General features: G+C 46.2%; 1 protein-coding gene across 6 annotated transcripts in view; it reads left to right on the top strand.

Annotated features, from left to right (window-relative positions):
• LOC120945304 (inter-alpha-trypsin inhibitor heavy chain H3-like) overlaps positions 1-18,737 on the top strand; it is a 166,666-nt gene that overhangs the window by 44,246 nt on the left and 103,683 nt on the right. For all 6 annotated transcript variants that reach the window (XM_040359385.1, XM_040359383.1, XM_040359387.1 and 3 more), the window contains exon 10: positions 14,906-15,031. In XM_040359385.1, coding sequence (XP_040215319.1) covers positions 14,906-15,031 — 126 coding nt within the window. The remainder of the gene's footprint in view (positions 1-14,905; positions 15,032-18,737) is intronic.

The raw sequence follows: 18,737 nt of genomic DNA, 5'->3' as shown, positions 1-18,737 counted from the left end.
GCCCACTGCTCAGACGGCATTCCAGCGCCGGACCTCGTCGTGTCAACATCGAATGGAAGAGAAGGGAGAAGACAGCGGAGACAAGCCCTGTGCTCCGCGGAGGAGACAGGCAGAAGCGGAAGGCATCGCAGAAGCCCGGAGAGTGGCGCCCTCCGGCGGAAGACACCGTACAAGCCCGGGACCCTCCCCCAAAGGCAGGAGCCTCCCTGGTGAAGGGGGTCCCGGTGAATTACGTCGCTGAAGACTGGGGTGGGGTGCCAGTGCACCCCCCCCCCCGCAGAAACCGTCGTGGAAGCCCGGGACCCTCCCCCAAAGGCAGGAGCCTCCCTGGTGAAGGGGGTCCCGGTGAATTACGTCGCTGAAGACGGGGGTGGGGTGCCAGTGCACCCCCCCCGCAGAAACCGTCGTGGAAGCCCGGGACCCTCCCCCAAAGGCAGGAGCCTCCCTGGTGAAGGGGGTCCCGGTGAATTACGTCGCTGAAGACGGGGGAGGGGTGCCAGTGCACCCCCCCCCCCGCAGAAACCGTCGTAGTAGCCCGGGACCCTCCCCCAAAGGCAGGAGCCTCACTGGTGAAGGGGGTTCCGGCAGAAGATGGCGAAGCCCGGGGCCTAATGGGGTGGTGGTGGGGGGCCCCGGCAGAAGACCCCCGGCTGACTAATAAATTAATTTATTCATGTGTGGTGTATTATTTTTTTCCATTTTTTTCCCCAGGTGAATGGGTAGGGGTACAATGTACCCCCATACTCATTCACATAGGGTGGGGGGCCGGAATCTGGGGACCCCTTTATTAAAGGGGTCTCTCAGATTCTGATAAGCCCTCCGCCCGCATACCCCGACAACCAACGGCCAGGGTTGTCGGGAAGAGGCTCTTGTCCCTATCGACATGGGGACAAGAGTGCTTTGGGGTGGGGGGGCAGTGCCCCCCTCCCCCACAGCACACACTCCCCCATGTTGAGGGCATGTGGTCTGGTATGGCTCAGGAGGGAGGGGGGCGCTCGCTCGTCCCCACCCCCATTCCTGTCTGACCAGACTGCGTGCCTGGGATAATGGCTTGGTTTGGATCTTGGGGGGGACCCCACGCTATTTTTTTTTGCGCGGGTTTAACCCCTTATGTTCCAGACCAAGCCTAAGAGCCTGGTATGCACCTGGAGGGAACCCACCTTATTTTTTTGGGGGGGGTCTGGAGTTCCCCTTCATGAACAGCGATCTGTCATTTACACATGTCAGTCCCACCCCCCCCTACAGTTAGAACACACCCAGGGAACATATTTAACCCCTCCCTCGCACCTAGTGTTAACCCCTTCCCTGCCAGTGGCATTTTTTGAGTAAGCAATGCATTTTTTACAGCACTGATCGCTAGAAAAATGCCAATGGTTCCAAAAAAGTGTTCGATGTGTCCGCCATAATGTCGCAGTACCGATAAAAATCGCTGATCGCCCCAATAACTAGTTAAAACAAAAAAAAAAAATATTTTGTAGACGCTATAACTTTTGCAAAAACCAAACACTAAACGCTATTTGCGATTTTTTGGAACCAAAAAGATGTAGAATACGTATCGGCCTAAACTGAGGGTTTTTTTAGTTTTTACAATATATATTTTTGGGGATATTTATTATAGCAAAAAGTAAAAATAATTTTTACATATGTGGGCGGGACTTACGCAAGTCCCGCCCACATATATAAACATCGTTCAAACCACACATGTGAGGTATTGACGCGTGCCTTAGAGCGAGAGCAATACTTTTACCACTAGACCTTCTTTGTAACTATAAACTGGTAACCTGGAAAAAAAAGAAAAAGGTCGCCTATGGGGATATTCACGGAATTCATTTTGGCCCCATTGCAGGAGTGTTTCCAATAGTAAAGCGTGACATGTAAGGTATCTATTTACTCGGTGTAACATCATCTTTCACATTATCCCCAAAAATTGGGCTCACTTTTGTGTTTTGTTAATTTTTAACCACTTGAGCCCGGACCATATTTCTGGTCAATGACCGGGCAAGTTTTTGTGATTCGGCACGGCGTCGCTTTAACTGACAATTGCGCAGTCGTGCGACGTGGCTCCCAAACAAAATTGGCAACCTTTTTTTTCACACAAATAGATTATTAAATGTGCGTGTTTACTTCTGTCTTTAACACCTCCCCTTCAGGCTGGAAAGCATCAGATCAGGGGAAACAAAAAAAAAAAAGCTCTCATTCCATTGCAGCTTGGTTCCTACATGTGTGATGAACTGAGCATGCTCAAACACTTAGAAAAAAAATATCCTTTCTTTTTAAAAGGTGAAAAACACTCATTGGATGCTCATAGAGCGTGGTTTGGATTAATTGCAGGTGTGCCCAATTACAAGCTCACCCAAACTAGAGACTGCAATTTGGTCATGTGATTTCAATTGCTTCATTACTAGCACTGTTATAAAAAGCTTGGATCGATCAGTCCTCAGCTGCCCTCAGAAGGGGCAGGCTGGCAGAAATGCTGTTGCTAAACACAAATGTGGTTTGTTGCATGGGTTTTGTTTTATTTTGCCAATGGTTTTGGTTTATTTTTAAATGATGTTCACTTTGATGTATTTGTCTATGTGGCCTTATTTTATGAAAAATGTGTAAAGCTATGGTTATTTAGAATTTTGAAATGTATTTTTGTTTGTTTGTCTTTTTTGCTTTCCTTGTTTTGTTGACCAATAAAAATTACTTTAAAATTGTTAAGTTTGTCTTTTGTTACTTTTTCATGCTACATATGTTGACAGCTGCAGCTGAACTAGGTTAGGGCCTAACAAATTATGTGTGATTTTTGTCTAAGCTTCTTTCCTGGTGTGTAATCATGAAATGTTTGCCATGTTTATTCTCCCTGACTTTAAAGACAAAAACTGGTAAGTATTTTATTTATTCTGCAGTGGTCCTCAGTCCTCAAGTACCCCCGACAGGACATGTTTTGGGGATTTCTCTTATCAAGAATTGCTGTCCAGACTGTATTTTAAAGCACATGTGCAAGATGAAGGAAAACCTGCAAACATGGCCTGTGGGGGGGGTTTGCTATTGGTGGACAGGCTTGACGTGCTGATTTACAGCACTGTGCTTAAATCTAGCGCAAGGCAATCCTATTCAAATTGTGGGTGTTTGAGGGAAGCCAAGTGAGTGTTAGAACCCCTGCTTTGTGTTTTTTATTTTTGTGTTGAGCTTTGTGTCCCTTTTCTTAAAATTGGCTTCACTTCCTGTCACACAGCTGAACAGGAAGTGAGGTTAAAACCCTACCAGTGTCATTTCTTGGGGACACAGGTCAATCTAACTAGTGTCCCCATTAAGCAAATTGCACTCCAGCACTGCTGTGTACACCCCAAATCATGGGTCTTCAAACTACGGCCCTCCAGTTGTTCAGGAACTACAATTCCCATCATGCCTAGTCATGTCTGTGAATGTCAGTGCATTACAAGGCCTCATGGGATGTGTAGTTCTAAAACAGCTGGAGGGCCGTAGTTTGAGGATCCCTGCCCCAAATGATTATTTAGTTTGGGGTTTAGTAAAGGCAAAGCCACTCTGCAGTACAAGCATAGTTGCTGAAAATCAGAGAGGAAGCACTGATGGTTTTAACATCCAATCCTGTAGAAGCAAAGTTGTTTTGTTTTCTTTCTTCCTTGCTTTGCACTTGTAGTGCAAAGTGGATTTGCCTTTAGTCAATGGACCCCAAAGTCCAAGATCCCTAATTTGGGGTGTACACAGCAAAATGCTAGAGTGCAATTTACATAATGGGAAACTATTAAGATTGATCTCTGTGTCCCCAAGAAAAGATATTAGTAAGGTTTTACCCTCACTTCCTGTTTGGCTATGTGACAGGAAGTGAATGAATTAGAAAGGGTGAAGACACCTCACAAATGTTGTCACTATCAGGGGTGCAGACATCCCCAAAAAATGAGCAGATAATACTTATTAGCAAATGAATAATTTTTTAGTTAACATTGGGTGGGGTGCTCTAACGCACACATTCCTACATATTAGCAATGCTCTATCCTGGCCTATTGGCATGGTTATATTTTTTGGGGCTCTCAATAAAACTCTATGAAATTTGTGCTTAAACTAGAACCAGGGGCGGACTGACAACTCATGTGGCCCCTGGGCAATAGAAGATTATGGGGCCCCTCTGGCTTACAGATGACCACCACGCCAGGAGGTAGTGCAGAGGCGGGCAGCTAAAATCTTGGGATATTCACATTAAAAGCATGTCATTTTCGGACATATCAGGGACAGATCTAAAAAAAACACAGATTTTTACATACTGTCCCTGGTTTTACTGAGCCTGGCAACCCGGATGGGGCCCCCTAGTGGCATGGGGCCCTTGGGCAGTGCCCGAGTGACTCAATGGTCAGTCCGCCCCTGACGAGAACTATAATCAACAAGTTTTATTTTCTTTAATTTTGGATAGAGTGAGGGAGGGTTATAGGCCCTGTCAGTTTATTTTGTATTATCTGTGTCCAATTGGGGAGATTTGCCTTCACTTCCTGCCCCATAGCCAAACAGGAAGTGAGAGAAAAACTATGCAAATTAACCACTTCCCGCCCAGCCTATGGCCGATTTACGTCCGGGAAGTGGTTACACAATCCTGACAGGACGTCCTGCAGGATTTCATGCCGCACGCGCCTGTGGGGGCACGCAGCGCGGCGATCGGTGATGCGGGGTGTCAGTCTGATCTCAGTAAAGAGTCTCTCACGGAGACGGAGACTCTTTACCACGTGATCAGCCGTGTCCAATCACGGCTGATCACGATGTAAACAGGAAGAGCCATCGATGGCTCTTCCTCACTCGCGTCTGACAGACGCGAGTATAGGAGAGCCGATCGGCGGCTCTCCTGACAGGGGGCGTTCGCGCTGATTGTTTATCAGCGCAGCCCCCCCTCGGATCACCACACTGGACCACCAGGGATGCCCACCCTGGACCACCAGGGTGTGCAAAAACAAAAAAAATATAGAACAAAAAAACAAAAAGCAATAAAAAATAAGAAAAAAGATGCCAATCAGTGCCCACAAATGGGCACTGACTGGGAAAATCAGTGCCACCCCACAGTGTCCATCAGTGCCACCCCACAGTGCCCATCCATGCACAGTGCCCACCTATCAGTGCCCACCTGTGCCACCCATAAGTATCCATCAGTGCCACCCATAAGTGCCGCCCATCTGTGCCGCCCATCAGTGCCCATCAGTGCCGCCTATGAGTGCCCATCAGTGCCGCATAGCAGCGCCGCCAATCAATGCCACCTCATCTGTGCCGTCAGTACTACCTCATCGATGTCCATCAGTGCCATCTCATCGGTGCCCATCAGTGCCGCCATATCAGTGCCCGTAATTGAAAGAGAAAAACTTATTTACAAAAAAATTAACCTAAAAAAATAAAAACTTTTTTTTGTTTCAAAATTTGCAGTCTTTTTTTAGTTGTTGCGCAAAAAAAAAAAACGCAGAGGTGATCAAATAACAACAAAAGAAAGCTCTATTTGTGGGGAAAAAAGGACGCCAATTTTGTTTGGGTACAGTGTTGTATGACCGCGCAATTGCCATTCAAAGTGCGACAGTGTTGAAAGCTGAAAATTGGCTTGGCGGGAAGGTGCGTAAGTGCCTGGTATGGAAGTGGTTAAGGGAATCCAGTGCCCCCCCCAGAACTAGTGTGTGGGTCCCCTGAAAATTACTGGGCGGGGTTATACAAAAACAGGGTGTGACCTTGACAGGAAGGGGTGGGTCATTTTTCTATTAGGAGGTGCAGATATGTAGTCAGGCCTAGGGCAGAACCAAACCTAAATATACTACTGCATATTAGGGCTTATTTAGACCGGAACCGATTTACAGCGTGTTTTTATATTGTGGGAGGAAACCCACGCAGGCACAGGGAGAACATGCAAACTCCATGCAGATGCTGTCACGGGCGGGATTCGAACCAACGACTCTTTTGCTGCTAGGTCAAAGTGCTATACACTACACCACTGTGGTGAACGAACATGATTGCAGCTGAAAGCATGAGAACTTTTATTTTTTTTTTCAATACCATGCTTTCCAGCCTTATTGACCCCGCCTCTCTCCATAAAGAGGACCTGTCACACACTAGTCCTATTACAAGGGATGTTTACATTCCTTGTAATAGGAAGAAAACTGATCATTTTTTTTTTATTTTTTTATTTCAGTGTAAAAAATTATAAAACTAAATAAAAATAAATAAGAAAACCCATTAAAAAATTTTTAAAGCGCCCCGTCCCGACGAGCTCGCGCACAGAAGCAAACGCATACGCGAGTAGCGCCCGCATATGAAAACGGTATTCAAACCACACAAGTGAGGTATCGCCGCGATCGTTAGAGTGAGAGCAATAATTCTAGCCCTAGACCTACTCTGCAACTCAAAAAATGCAACCTGTAGAATTTTTTACACGTCGCCTATCGAGATTTTTAAAGGGTAAAAGTTTGACGCCATGCCACGAGCGGGCGCAATTTTTAAGCGTGACATTTGGGTATCATTTTACTCGGCGTAACATTATCTTTCACAATATATAAAAAAATTGGGCAAAATGTATTGTTGTCTTATTTTTTAATTCAAAAAAGTGATTTGTCTCCAAAAAAAGTGCGCTTGTAAGACCGCTGCGCAAATACGGTGTGACAAAAAGTATTGCAATGACTGCCATTTTATTCCCTAGGATGTCTGCTAAAAAAAAATATATAATGTTTGGGGGTTCTGATTAATTTTCTAGCAAAAAAATTTTGATTTTCACATGAAGGAGAGAAGTGCCAGAATTAACCCGGTGGGCAAGTGGTTAAAGTACTCATGGCTATAAAGAATAGAGTCATTGCTCATTAAAAAAAAAAAAAAAAAAAAAAAAAAAGGGGGTCCCTCCAAATTAAATTACCAGGCCCTTCAGGTCTGGAATGGATATTAAGGGGAACCCCGCCGTAAAAAAAACCCCAAAAAATGGCGTGGGGTCCCCCCAAATATCCATACCAGACCCTTCAGGTCTGGTGTGGATTTTAAGGGGAACTCCACCCCAAATTGAAAAAAAAATGGCGTGGAGTCCCCCTAAAAATCCACACCAGACCCTTATCCGAGCACGTTGACCTGGCCGGCCGCAGAAAAGAGGGGGGGACAGAGTGCGGCCCCCCCCCTCTCCTGAACCGCACCAGGCCACATGCCCTCAACATGGGGAGGATGTCCCCATGTTGATGGGGACAAGGGTCTCATCCCCACAACCCTTGCCCGGTGGTTGTGGGGGTATGCGGGCGGGAGGCTTATCAGAATCTGGAAGACCCCTTTAACAAAGGGGACCCCCAGATCCTGCCCCCCCCCCCTATGTGAAATGGTAATGGGGTACATTGTACCTCTACCATTTCACCCCAAAAAAAATGTCAAAGTGTTAAAAATGACAGTAGCCGGTTTTTGACAAATCTTTTAATAAAATCTTCTTTTCTTCTTTCCTTCGGGTTTCTTCCGCTGCTTCTATCTTCTCGTCCACATCTTGCCCGACGTCTTCTTCTATCTTCTCCGTCCGTCCTTCAGCCTTCTGGTCCCGCATCTTGTGTCTTCTCCGGTCTTCTTCTCGGTCCGCCAGCCTTCTCGTCCCCGGACTCAGCGTTTGAATTTGAATTGGGCCGTCGTGTTCCCGCTCCTGGGACCCGCCCCCCTCTGACGCCACAAGTAAACTCCTTAGAAGGTCATGTGCGTCAGAGGGGGGCGGGGTCACATGAGTGTGACACGGCGGGAACTTCTTCTCCGGGCGGCGCGATTGAAATTGAATTCCCCCGCTGTGTGATGCTCTGTGACCCCGCCCCCCTCTGACGCACATGACCTTCTAAGGAGTTTACTTGTGGCGTCAGAGGGGGGCGGGTCCCAGGAGCGGGAACACGACGGCCCAATTCAAATTCAAACGCTGAGTCCGGGGACGAGAAGGCTGGCGGACCGAGAAGAAGACCGGAGAAGACACAAGATGCGGGACCAGAAGGCTGAAGGACGGACGGAGAAGATAGAAGAAGACGTCGGGCAAGATGTGGACGAGAAGATAGAAGCAGCGGAAGAAACCCGAAGGAAAGAAGAAAAGAAGATTTTATTAAAAGATTTGTCAAAAACCGGCTACTGTCATTTTTAACACTTTGACATTTTTTTTGGGGTGAAATGGTAGAGGTACAATGTACCCCATTACCATTTCACATAGGGGGGGGGCCAGGATCTGGGGGTCCCCTTTGTTAAAGGGGTCTTCCAGATTCTGATAAGCCTCCCGCCCGCATACCCCCACAACCACCGGGCAAGGGTTGTGGGGATGAGACCCTTGTCCCCATCAACATGGGGACATCCTCCCCATGTTGAGGGCATGTGGCCTGGTGCGGTTCAGGAGAGAGGGGGGGCCGCACTCTGTCCCCCCCTCTTTTCTGCGGCCGGCCAGGTCAACGTGCTCGGATAAGGGTCTGGTGTGGATTTTTAGGGGGACTCCACGCCATTTTTTTTTCAATTTGGGGTGGAGTTCCCCTTAAAATCCACACCAGACCTGAAGGGCCTGGAATGGATATTTGCCGGGAACCGCACGTCTTTTTTTTTTTTGGTTTTTACGGCGGGGTTCCCCTTAATATCCATTCCAGACCTGAAGGGCCTGGTAATTTAATTTGGGGGAACCCCTACACATTTTCTTGTTTGTTTTATGAATGAATCCCTTTAGAATTGTCAGAGCCGACAATTCATTATAGCCGCGAGTGAATTTTTAAATGACTTTTTTCCTTCTGAATGTCACTTTGTGCAGGGGGAGTTCTAAGTGCGGGAAAAATGCGCTATTTCACATGCTGACATTACACCCCCCCTAGGTACGAAATTTAAAGGAATATTTCACTTTTATTGTTTCACTTTAAGAATTATTAATTTCACTGCTCCCGAAAAAACGGCCGTTTTAAAAAATAAAAAAAGCATTGATACATGTTCCCTGGGGCAGGACTGAGGTCCCCAAACACTTTTTAGGACAAAACTTGCAGATTAGCCTTTAAAATGAACACTTTTGATTTCTCCCATAGACTTCTATAGGGAGTTCAGCGCGGCTTTTCATATTAGTTTCAATGCGCCGGCTGCTGCGCTGGTTCATGCGCCCAATTAAGCCTCCACCCGGAGTACTAATTAACGCATGAACCAGCGCAGCGCACAGAGCATAGTAAATCAGGCCCTGTGTCTCTATCTCTCTCTGTCTGACTGACTGATCTTCTCTAGAACCGCCAACACACTACACTAGGCAGCCGTGCAGGCTGCCTTTTATAGTGGGGGGCGTGTACTAATCCCCCTGAGCCATAATTGGCCAAAGCCACCCTGGCTTTGGCCAATTATGGCTCTTCGTTTTTTGAGCGCTGTGATTGGCCAAGCATGCGGGACATACAGCATGCTTGGCCAATCATCAGCGCTCAACGCCCCAGTGAATTATGGGACGTTTTGCGTCACTCGAATTTGGCGCGAACGACCCGTTTTGTTCGAGTTTCGACGAACGATCGAACGACCGATGTTCGAGTCGAACATACGTTCGAATCGAACGCGGAGCTCATCCCTAATTAACACCTTTACACAAGGACAATGAAATGTCTTCCAGGCCCTGGCTCAATTAGCATGTCACTAGTCAGGGCTAAGCATAGAAATAGAGTCATTATTGACTGGTTGGGTCACAATTAACCAACATCTTGCAGTATCTCAAAATCCTGCAATATGAACTATTATTAATGTCCCATCTCGTGTAATACATGAATTATGATTCACTTGCCACCCCATGCCCAAAGGGCACAGGATGGACTCAGACCCAAGAGTTATCAGTGACGCTGACACAGGAGTATCCCCCATCCTCACAAAGTCTCTGGGTGTCACGGTCATCCTGTTACAAACGCATACCCGGATTATACTACCATTCCTGTGGATGGGAGATTATCTGCAGGGGCACGCCATAGTCACCCCCCGCCCCCCCCCCCCATGTGTTGATCAGGCACACAGGGGTGACATGAGCATAAATCCGCTTATAACCGATAGTGGGCTAGATTCAGGTAGGGGGACGTAAGTTTGTGCGGGCGTAGCGTATGTTATTTACGCTACGCCGCCACAATTTAGAGAGGCAAGTGCAGTATTCACAAAGCACTTGCTCCGTAAGTTGCGGCGGCGTAGCGTAAATCTGCCAGCGTAAGCGCGCCGAATTCAAATTGTCAAGAGGTGGGCGTGTTTTACGTAAATAAAACATGACCCCACGTAAATGACATTTCTCACGAACGGCGCATGCGGCGGCCGTGAACGTATCCCAGTGCGCATGCTCCTAATCACGTCGCAAATAGTCAATGCTTTCGACGTGAACGTAATTTACGCAAAGCCCTATTCGCGAACGACTTACGCAAACGATGTAAAATTTTAAAAATTCGATGCGGGAACAACGTCCATACTTAACATTGGCTATGCCTCATATAGCAGTAGTAACGTTATGCCGGAAAAAGCCTTAGGCAAACGACATAAAAAAATCCGCCGGGCGCACGTACGTTTCTGAATCGGCGTATCCAGCTAATTTGCATATTCTACGCTGAAATCGACGGAAGCACCACCTAGCGGCCAGCGTAAATATGCAACTAAGATACGGCGGCGTAAGAGACTTACGCCAGTCGGATCTTAGCCTAATTTCGGCGTATCTTGCTTTCTGAATACAGAAAGAAGATACGCCGGCGAAGCTTTGAATTTACGCAACGTATCAATAGATACGCCGTCGTACATTCTTGCTGAATCTAGCCCAATGTCTTTGCAGATTGTACACATCCCCCCAGACGAAAGTTCTGTGCATTGCACAGGGGCCCTTTCGCTGGCAGACATATCCCCACTCTGCAAACACCTCTCTCCAGCCTTAGGAAGTTTTCCACTACCAGACGGGACTCAACCAGTGTCAGTCTGCCTCAGTCAGCTTTTTAGAGCGTGCTGCGGGAGTACTAACACTGGGAGACACTATGACAATACATATTGAATACATCTTTATAAAATTTCCACAACACACTGTAGCACAAAGAAGATTTGCCTTTAGTAAATTACTGCACTTGTTAGTGCAGTCACTGTAGATCCGAGGGGGACATGCAAGGAAAATATAAAACAGCATTTTAGCTTGCACATGACTGGATTACAAAATAAGCAGAGCTTCCCCTCATTTCAGATCTACCCCTCAGATTTACAGCGACTGCACTTCCAAGTGCACGTTGCACTTGTAGTGCAAAGTGGATTTGCCTTTGCTAAATAACCCCCATTGTGTTTTCTTCAAAATTACCGCTCTTTTGTTTATAGTTCAAAAAATGGGCATCAATTTTGTTTGGGTACAACGTTGCACGACTGCACAATTGTCAGTTAAAGCAATGCAGGTAAACTTATCCTTCAATAAGTATAAAAAATGTAATAAGAAATAAATATACTGTGTGTGTAAATGGCATCTGTGTTTACTATGCAAATGTAGGTGAATGCAGTGGCATTTGAATTATTAGCGGTTACAAACCTGTTATAAAGTCACTGTTGTGCTAATTTGTGCCCTTATCTACCAAACTTAACTCTATCCTAATGTTATCCCAAACAGTTTATGGTAACCACTTAATTTTGCTTCATGAATCGCAGTGCAGCATCAAAAAAAGACTAAAGCGCTCCTAAAGCAATACATTTAAGTTCACTTTGCAATGATGTGATATAATTTTAAAGTGGTTGTAAACTCTGGTGAACAAAAAATGAAAAACTTCAAGACAAAGTTATCATGAGCTAGAATGCATCGCACACTAGCTCATTATGAAATACTTACCTTAGATCGTAGCTGTTGCTGTGGTCCCCGCACACCGCTGTGACCGGCGACATTTCTCCCGGAGTTATTTCTGGGTTTATGGGCTCCGGCGCTGTGATTGGCCAGAGCCGGAATGACGTCACTACTACGCATGCGCGCAGGAGCCGCCGGTCATGGCATGGCTACTGAATATACAGCACGAGCAGGCCGTTTCTTCAGTGCACATGTGCCAATGACGTCACATGAGGATACATTGAATATTTCCTAAACGGTGCAAGGTTAGGAGATATTCACGGTACCTACAGGTAAACCTCAATATAGGCTTACCTGTAGGTAAAAGTGGTGTATCATGTGCATGAGGCCTTAGAGAAAATACTGGGACAATTTGTGTGCAGCCCGAACTAATGTTTGTGACAGAATGTTTTATATATAGACCCCCATGAGTCCATCCACAGACAGCTTCCTCACCCTCTGTGTGAGTGTATGCATGTGTGAGTGAAGAAATGTCCTCAGCACACCAAGGATTCGTTAAAGGGTCCAAAGTTTTATTCACATATGGTCAGGGTCGGTGCTTAACTATTTTGTGCCCTAGACATGGGGGAGGAATCAGAGAGTGGACTCAGCAGCTATGTTCAGAGACATGTTGCCCGCCTCCTCCACTGACCGTGTACCCGCCTCCTCCGCTAACCTTGTGCCCGCCACCTCCGCTGGCCTTGTACTTGCCTCCTCCACTGAACTTATACCCGCCTCCTCCGCTAACTTTGTGCCCACCTCCTCCGCCTCCCCAGCTGTGCCTGCCTCCTCTGCTGTCGTCCCTCCACACAGGCTGAGCTGCTGCTGACCTTCTCTGAAGTTCTTTTTTTTTTTTTTCCCTTTTCTTGCTTCTTAGTCTCTATGGGGCAGATCCACAGAGCAAGTACGCCGGCGTATCTACTGATACGCCGGCGTACTTTCAAATTTCCCGCGTCGTATCTTTAGTTTGAATCCTCAAACCAAGATACGACGGCATCTGGGTTTGATCCGACAGGCGTACGGCTTCGTACGCCTTCGGATCGCAGATGCAATACTTCGGCGTCCGCTGGGTGGAGTTCGCATCGTTTTCCGCGTCGGGTATACAAATTAGCTTTTTCCGACGATCCACGAACGTACGCGCGGCCGTCGCATTCTCTTACGTCGTCTCTAGTCGGCTTTTTCCGGCGTATAGTTAAAGCTGCTATCTTGCGGCGTATAGACTTGCCATGTTAAAGTATGGCCGTCGTTCCCGCGTCAAAATTTTAATTTTTTTTTCCGCGTAAGTCGTCAGTGAATAGGGGTAAGTCACGTCTAAGTTCAAAAAATGACGTCGTTGCGACGTCATTTTGCGCAAAGCACGGCGGGAAATTTTGGAACGACGCATGTGCAGTTCATTCGGCGCGGGGACGCGCTGCATTTAAATGAATCACACCCCTACCCGCCAATTTGAATTACGTGCCGAGAGATACACTACGCCGCCGTAACTTTCGGCGTGCAAGCTTTCAGGATTCGAACCAAAGCCGGAAAAGTTACGGCGGCGTAGCGTATCTCTGATACGCTGCGCAGGTGTAAAGGTATGTGGATCTGGCCCTATATCTCTTTATCACAGAGCACTTACTTGTACAATCTTTTTTAGACACTTGGGGGCAGATCCACATACCTTTACACCTGTGCCGCGTATCAGAGATACGCTACGCCGCCGTAACTTTTCCGGCTTTGGTTCGAATCCTGAAAGCTTGCGCGCCGAAAGTTACGGCGGCGTAGTGTATCTCTCGGCGCGTAATTCAAATCGGCGGGTAGGGGGCGTGATTCATTTAAATGAAGCGCGTCCCCGCGCCGAATGAACTGCGCATGCGTCGTTCCGAAATTTTCCGCCGTGCTTTGCGCCGGCGGCATACTTGCTCTGTGGATCTGCCCCTAGATGGCTCCAACCTCCCCTCGGTGCAGTCCCGATATTAATCTGTCTGGCGGCTGATGCAGCGTCCAACGTTCTGGGCCAACGCCGTGCGGTCCACTCAAGTGTTTTGCTGCTACTGCACCTCAGGTGGCGCAGAATTAGAGTATGAGTCAAACACCTCCTTGCAGCTAGGCAATGTGGACACAGTGTCCAGGGACTGCACAGCCTGTGGCTGGGCTTAGCCAGCAGGCTCATTTATTACACAAATGGAATTTTAGTTCTAGAAAGTGACCAGGACCCAGGCCCGGACTGGCCATAGGGCATACCGGGCAAATGCCCGGTGGGCCGCGGCGGCCCGCGGGCTGCATGTCACGTCTCCCCCCAGTTTAACATGCAGGGGGTCCAGAACTGTTAGGGGGTGTCTATGTAAAAAACTGTGGGGGGCTGTGTAATGTAAAGGGGTCCAGGGTGCTGTGTAATGTAAAGGGGTCCAGAGGTGCAGGGTGCTGTGTAATGTAAACGGGTCCAGAGGTGCAGGGTGCTGTGTAATGTAAAAGGGTCCAGGGTGCTGTGTAATGTAAAGGGGTCCAGGGTTTCGTGTAATGTAAAGGGGTTCAGAGGTGCAGGGAGTTGTGTAATGTAAAGGGGTCCAGAGGTACAAGGTGCTGGAACCCCACATCCCATCATTAACCGCCGTGCCCCCCCCCCCCCCCGGGCTGCTCAGTCTAAAATGCCCGGGCCTATTTTTTGTCCCAGTCCGGGCCTGCCAGGACCTTTCTACAAAGGATCAATGCCCATTATAGATTTGGATGGCTATTATTCAATCGATTGCATCCTTTCTTTGGCAGTTATGTCATAATATTTAAACTGAGTGCAATGGTGGGCTTATGACATCATTTGACATCAGGGGGCGGGTTTAGGCTTCAAAAGTTTGCACTGATTGGTGGATTGTTTGTTAAATACTTGGTGATTTGTACTAAACTTTGTCACTTGCCTGACAAAGGAGCCGTGCGTGGCTCTGAAACATTGCTGTATGTGTACCGTGTGGAATCCTTGGTGTGCTGATAACATTTCTTCACTCTGCCTACGGTTACCAGCCGATGGTCATTATAGCACTCAACATTACTACAGCAATTTTCATCAATGTGTGCTTGGGGAATATTGTGTTTGGACTTATGCATGTGTGAATCACTGTGAAGTATGTATATGCTATATCACTATTTCCACATATTTTATTGCAGCCACAAATATCAATGATCCTGTGCTAAGGGCTGTGGAATTATTGGATAAAGCACATGAACTAAAACAAGTCCCAGAAAGAAGTGTCTCTTTAATAGTCTTGCTAACTGATGGTGAAGCAAATACGGGTAAGTAATCTTGTAGTAGATGTTTCTTAAGGATTCCCCAGATCTTTTCAATTAACCATTTACCGGGGCACTTTCACCTCCTTTCTGCCCAGGCCAATTTTCAGCTTTCTGCGCTGTAACACTTTGAATGACAATAACTCATGCAACACTGTACCCAAATTACATTTTATTATTTTTTTTCACACACATAGAGATTTCTCTTGGTGGTATTTAATCCCCACTGGGTTTTTCATATTTTTAAAAAGCTTGTTTCTTCATTCCTCTGATTAAATTTTGCAAATAAATAAGAAGCGGCAAGGAGCACATGGAAGAGTGACACATGTCAAACAAAACCATATAGCACAATTTACCAACCAGCCTGCAACCAACCATATTTGCAATTGTGTGCAAACTTTACCCCTGTTTTTAATTTAAACTGGAGGTAATTTGGTTGGTTGCAGGCTGGTAGGTAAGTTTAAAGTGTATTCGTACAGTTTGTACTCCTGCGCTGACCTTAAAATATAAATGAATATGTATATATCCGTGACATTCATACACCAGCTCTTGTGAATCGTTATCTCTAAATCTGTGATACATTCACATATATAGAAACAAAATGTAAAAATTATATAAAACACAAAATATATGAACCCCTTCTCCCCTGCAAACTCTTAAGTGCGTCTGCGCTATTAATCAAATTACGGAACTATAAATACACTAAAATAGTCCAGTGCAATCGTGCATTAATACAATGTCCTCAAAAAGCGTGCCTCCAGTAAGTGCAGGAATTTGTGCCTTGCTGCAAAAAAAAAAATTTCCGGGACTTTGCCACCTTATAGTGTCACCACCACCTCCTATTGCGCTATGCTCTCACCAGATTCAAAAAGGTAAACTGCATATAATCATATGGTGTACGGTTTCCTCTTCTGGTTCCCGAATCTCTGCGCTCCAACTCTCTATGGGTTCTCTTATACTCCCAAGAAGAAAAAAGGCCCATATGGTGTAGTACGTTTTAACAAGTTTTATTCATGAAACATTAAAAACGAATTTTACACTCACATGTTCCTGTGCCCAAGCCGGCACTAGCCTGTCCAGCGTCACTGCTACCTTCCCAGCGTGCGTTCCAAGCCTTAACCGTGGTGCGTTCCAGCGGACGAAAATGCCTGTGCGGTATCGTTCCAGGGGTCAAGAATCGTGTGGCGTGAAAAAAAGATGTGTGGTACCCCCGCGCCTCGACGCGTTTCGAATACTTAGATTCGTCCTCAGGAAGCTCAAGTATTCGAAACGCGTCGAGGCGCGGGGGTACCACACATCTTTTTTTCACGCCACACGATTCTTGACCCCTGGAACGATACCGCACAGGCATTTTCGTCCGCTGGAAGGCACCACGGTTAAGGCTTGGAACGCACGCTGGGAAGGTAGCAGTGACGCTGGACAGGCTAGTGCCGGCTTGGGCACAGGAACATGTGAGTGTAAAATTCGTTTTTAATGTTTCGTGAATAAAACTTGTTAAAACGTACTACACCATATGGGCCTTTTTTCTTCTTGGGAGTATAAGAGAACCCATAGAGAGTTGGAGCGCAGAGATTCGGGAACCAGAAGAGGAAACCGTACACCATATGATTATATGCAGTTTACCTTTTTGAATCTGGTGAGAGCATAGCGCAATAGGAGGTGGTGGTGACACTATAAGGTGGCAAAGTCACTAAATTTTTTTTTGCAGCAAAGCACAAATTCCTGCACTTACTGGAGGCACGCTTTTTGAGGACATTGTATTAATGCACGATTGCACTGGACTATTTTAGTGTATTTATAGTTCCGTAATTTGATTAATAGCGCAGACGCGCTTAAGAGTTTGCAGGGGAGAAGGGGTTCATATATTTTGTGTTTTATATAATTTTTACATTTTGTTTCTATATATGTGAATGTATCACAGATTTAGAGATAACGATTCACAAGAGCTGGTGTATGAATGTCACGGATATATACATATTCATTTATATTTTAAGGTCAGCGCAGGAGTACAAACTGTACGAATACACTTTAATATTTTGCACAACTGCACCACCTGGTGGAGTACACCACAACTGCAGCAGACCAAATAATTTAATTTATATTAACACGTAATATTTTATATTTATTTGCGCCGGTACAACCACTCACAACCAAACTGGTAGGTAAGTTTAGCTGGGAATTTCCTTTGGTTTTGTTTGATATGCTTCGCTCTTCTATGTGCTCCTTGCTGCAAAGGCCAATTATAGATGGGGCCAGTGGCCATTTGTTTGTACTGTTGAAATACTGGTGAGGGGACGCACTAGACACCTTTGCTGCCATTGTGCTAAATGCTGGGTGTCTAGTGCGCCCCAGTGCCTTTAAAGGAGGGGTGGGCTCCCTCTAGGCTTATCTGCACTTTATCCATTATCATACATGTGCTTTTACTATGGAGGCTCTCAAAAATGTATAGAGTTAGGACTGCAGATAATATTGGGGTGCCGTGAAGTGGCTCTGCAGCTAATATGCATGTATTTGCAAATATGTGCAAACAAAAACAACTGTTTTTAACGCAAACTGTTAGGCAGGATAATTTGATGAGTTGCAGGCTGGTTGGTAAGTTGAGCTAGAAATATTATTTTGTTTTTTTTAACATGTGTCGCCCTTAAATGTGCTCCTTGCTGTAAAGGCCAGTTATAGGTGGGGTCAGTGGTCATTTGTTTGTACTGTTTGACAACGCTAAGCCACTGACATGAAATGCAGTCCTTGCATTTTAGTGTGAGGTCTGTTATAAAGCTGACCTCCAAGCAAACAGATAAATACAGCTGTCTTACTTGCCAAACTTTGCATTTCAGTGTATTCTGAGTCCTACTATACAAAGTTCTTCCACATAGTACAACCCTGTCTAGTAGGGCAGGAAACCTTATTTTGTTCTCTACTGCAGGGAGATCTAGTTTTTTTTTTGTTCTTATTAAAAGTCAGCAGCTACAAAAACTGTAGCTGTTGATTCTTAATAAACAGACATTCACCTGTCCCAGGATCCAGCGATGTGCTCAAACAAGCCGTCCCTTTCTTCGGTCTTCAGTCCCCAGAGCCAGCATCTCAACTGTGGGCACCCAGCTGTGACAGCTTGTAGCTTCACAGCCAGGTGCCCACTGGGCGACATGACGTGACGTGGGGTGAGGATTATTATTTTGTTATTATAATAATGGTGATGTGAGTAATTTTCCAGGAGCAACCCGATTCTTCCAGAGAGACGCACTTTATTGACTTCCAACACAGAACAAAGTCCATAAGATACTTGCAACAGATGACAAAATCCAACAGAGTAAATATGACAAAGAATAGTAAAAAGTAATTTTTCCTAGACCTGTGCCTTCATATTCATGGAGAATGAATAGAGTGAACGCTAGCTTATATCCCCTATACACCGAAGGGCTGAGCAATTTGATTGGCCGTTTCCATTAGGCCTTTGATCTGCTTCTGTCTTTCAGAGTGACAGAAAATGACACCTAGCCGTACACAGCTGCAGATAGATCCGGTGGTGTGTACGTCCGAGCGGACATTTATCGGCGGAAAAAATTCCAGCCGACGAATTTCCAGCGGATATAAATTTCTTAGCATGCTAAGAAATCTATCCGCTGGAATCCTGTCCAGCGGATTGATTCGGTGGTCTGTACAGACTCACCGGATCAATCCATCCGCTCCTCTCCCTCGCATGCGTTGTAATGATTCG

This window comes from Rana temporaria, chromosome 7, assembly GCF_905171775.1.
Source record: "Rana temporaria chromosome 7, aRanTem1.1, whole genome shotgun sequence".
Lineage (NCBI taxonomy): Eukaryota > Metazoa > Chordata > Amphibia > Anura > Ranidae > Rana > Rana temporaria.
This window is presented reverse-complemented; position numbering and strand designations above follow the sequence as displayed.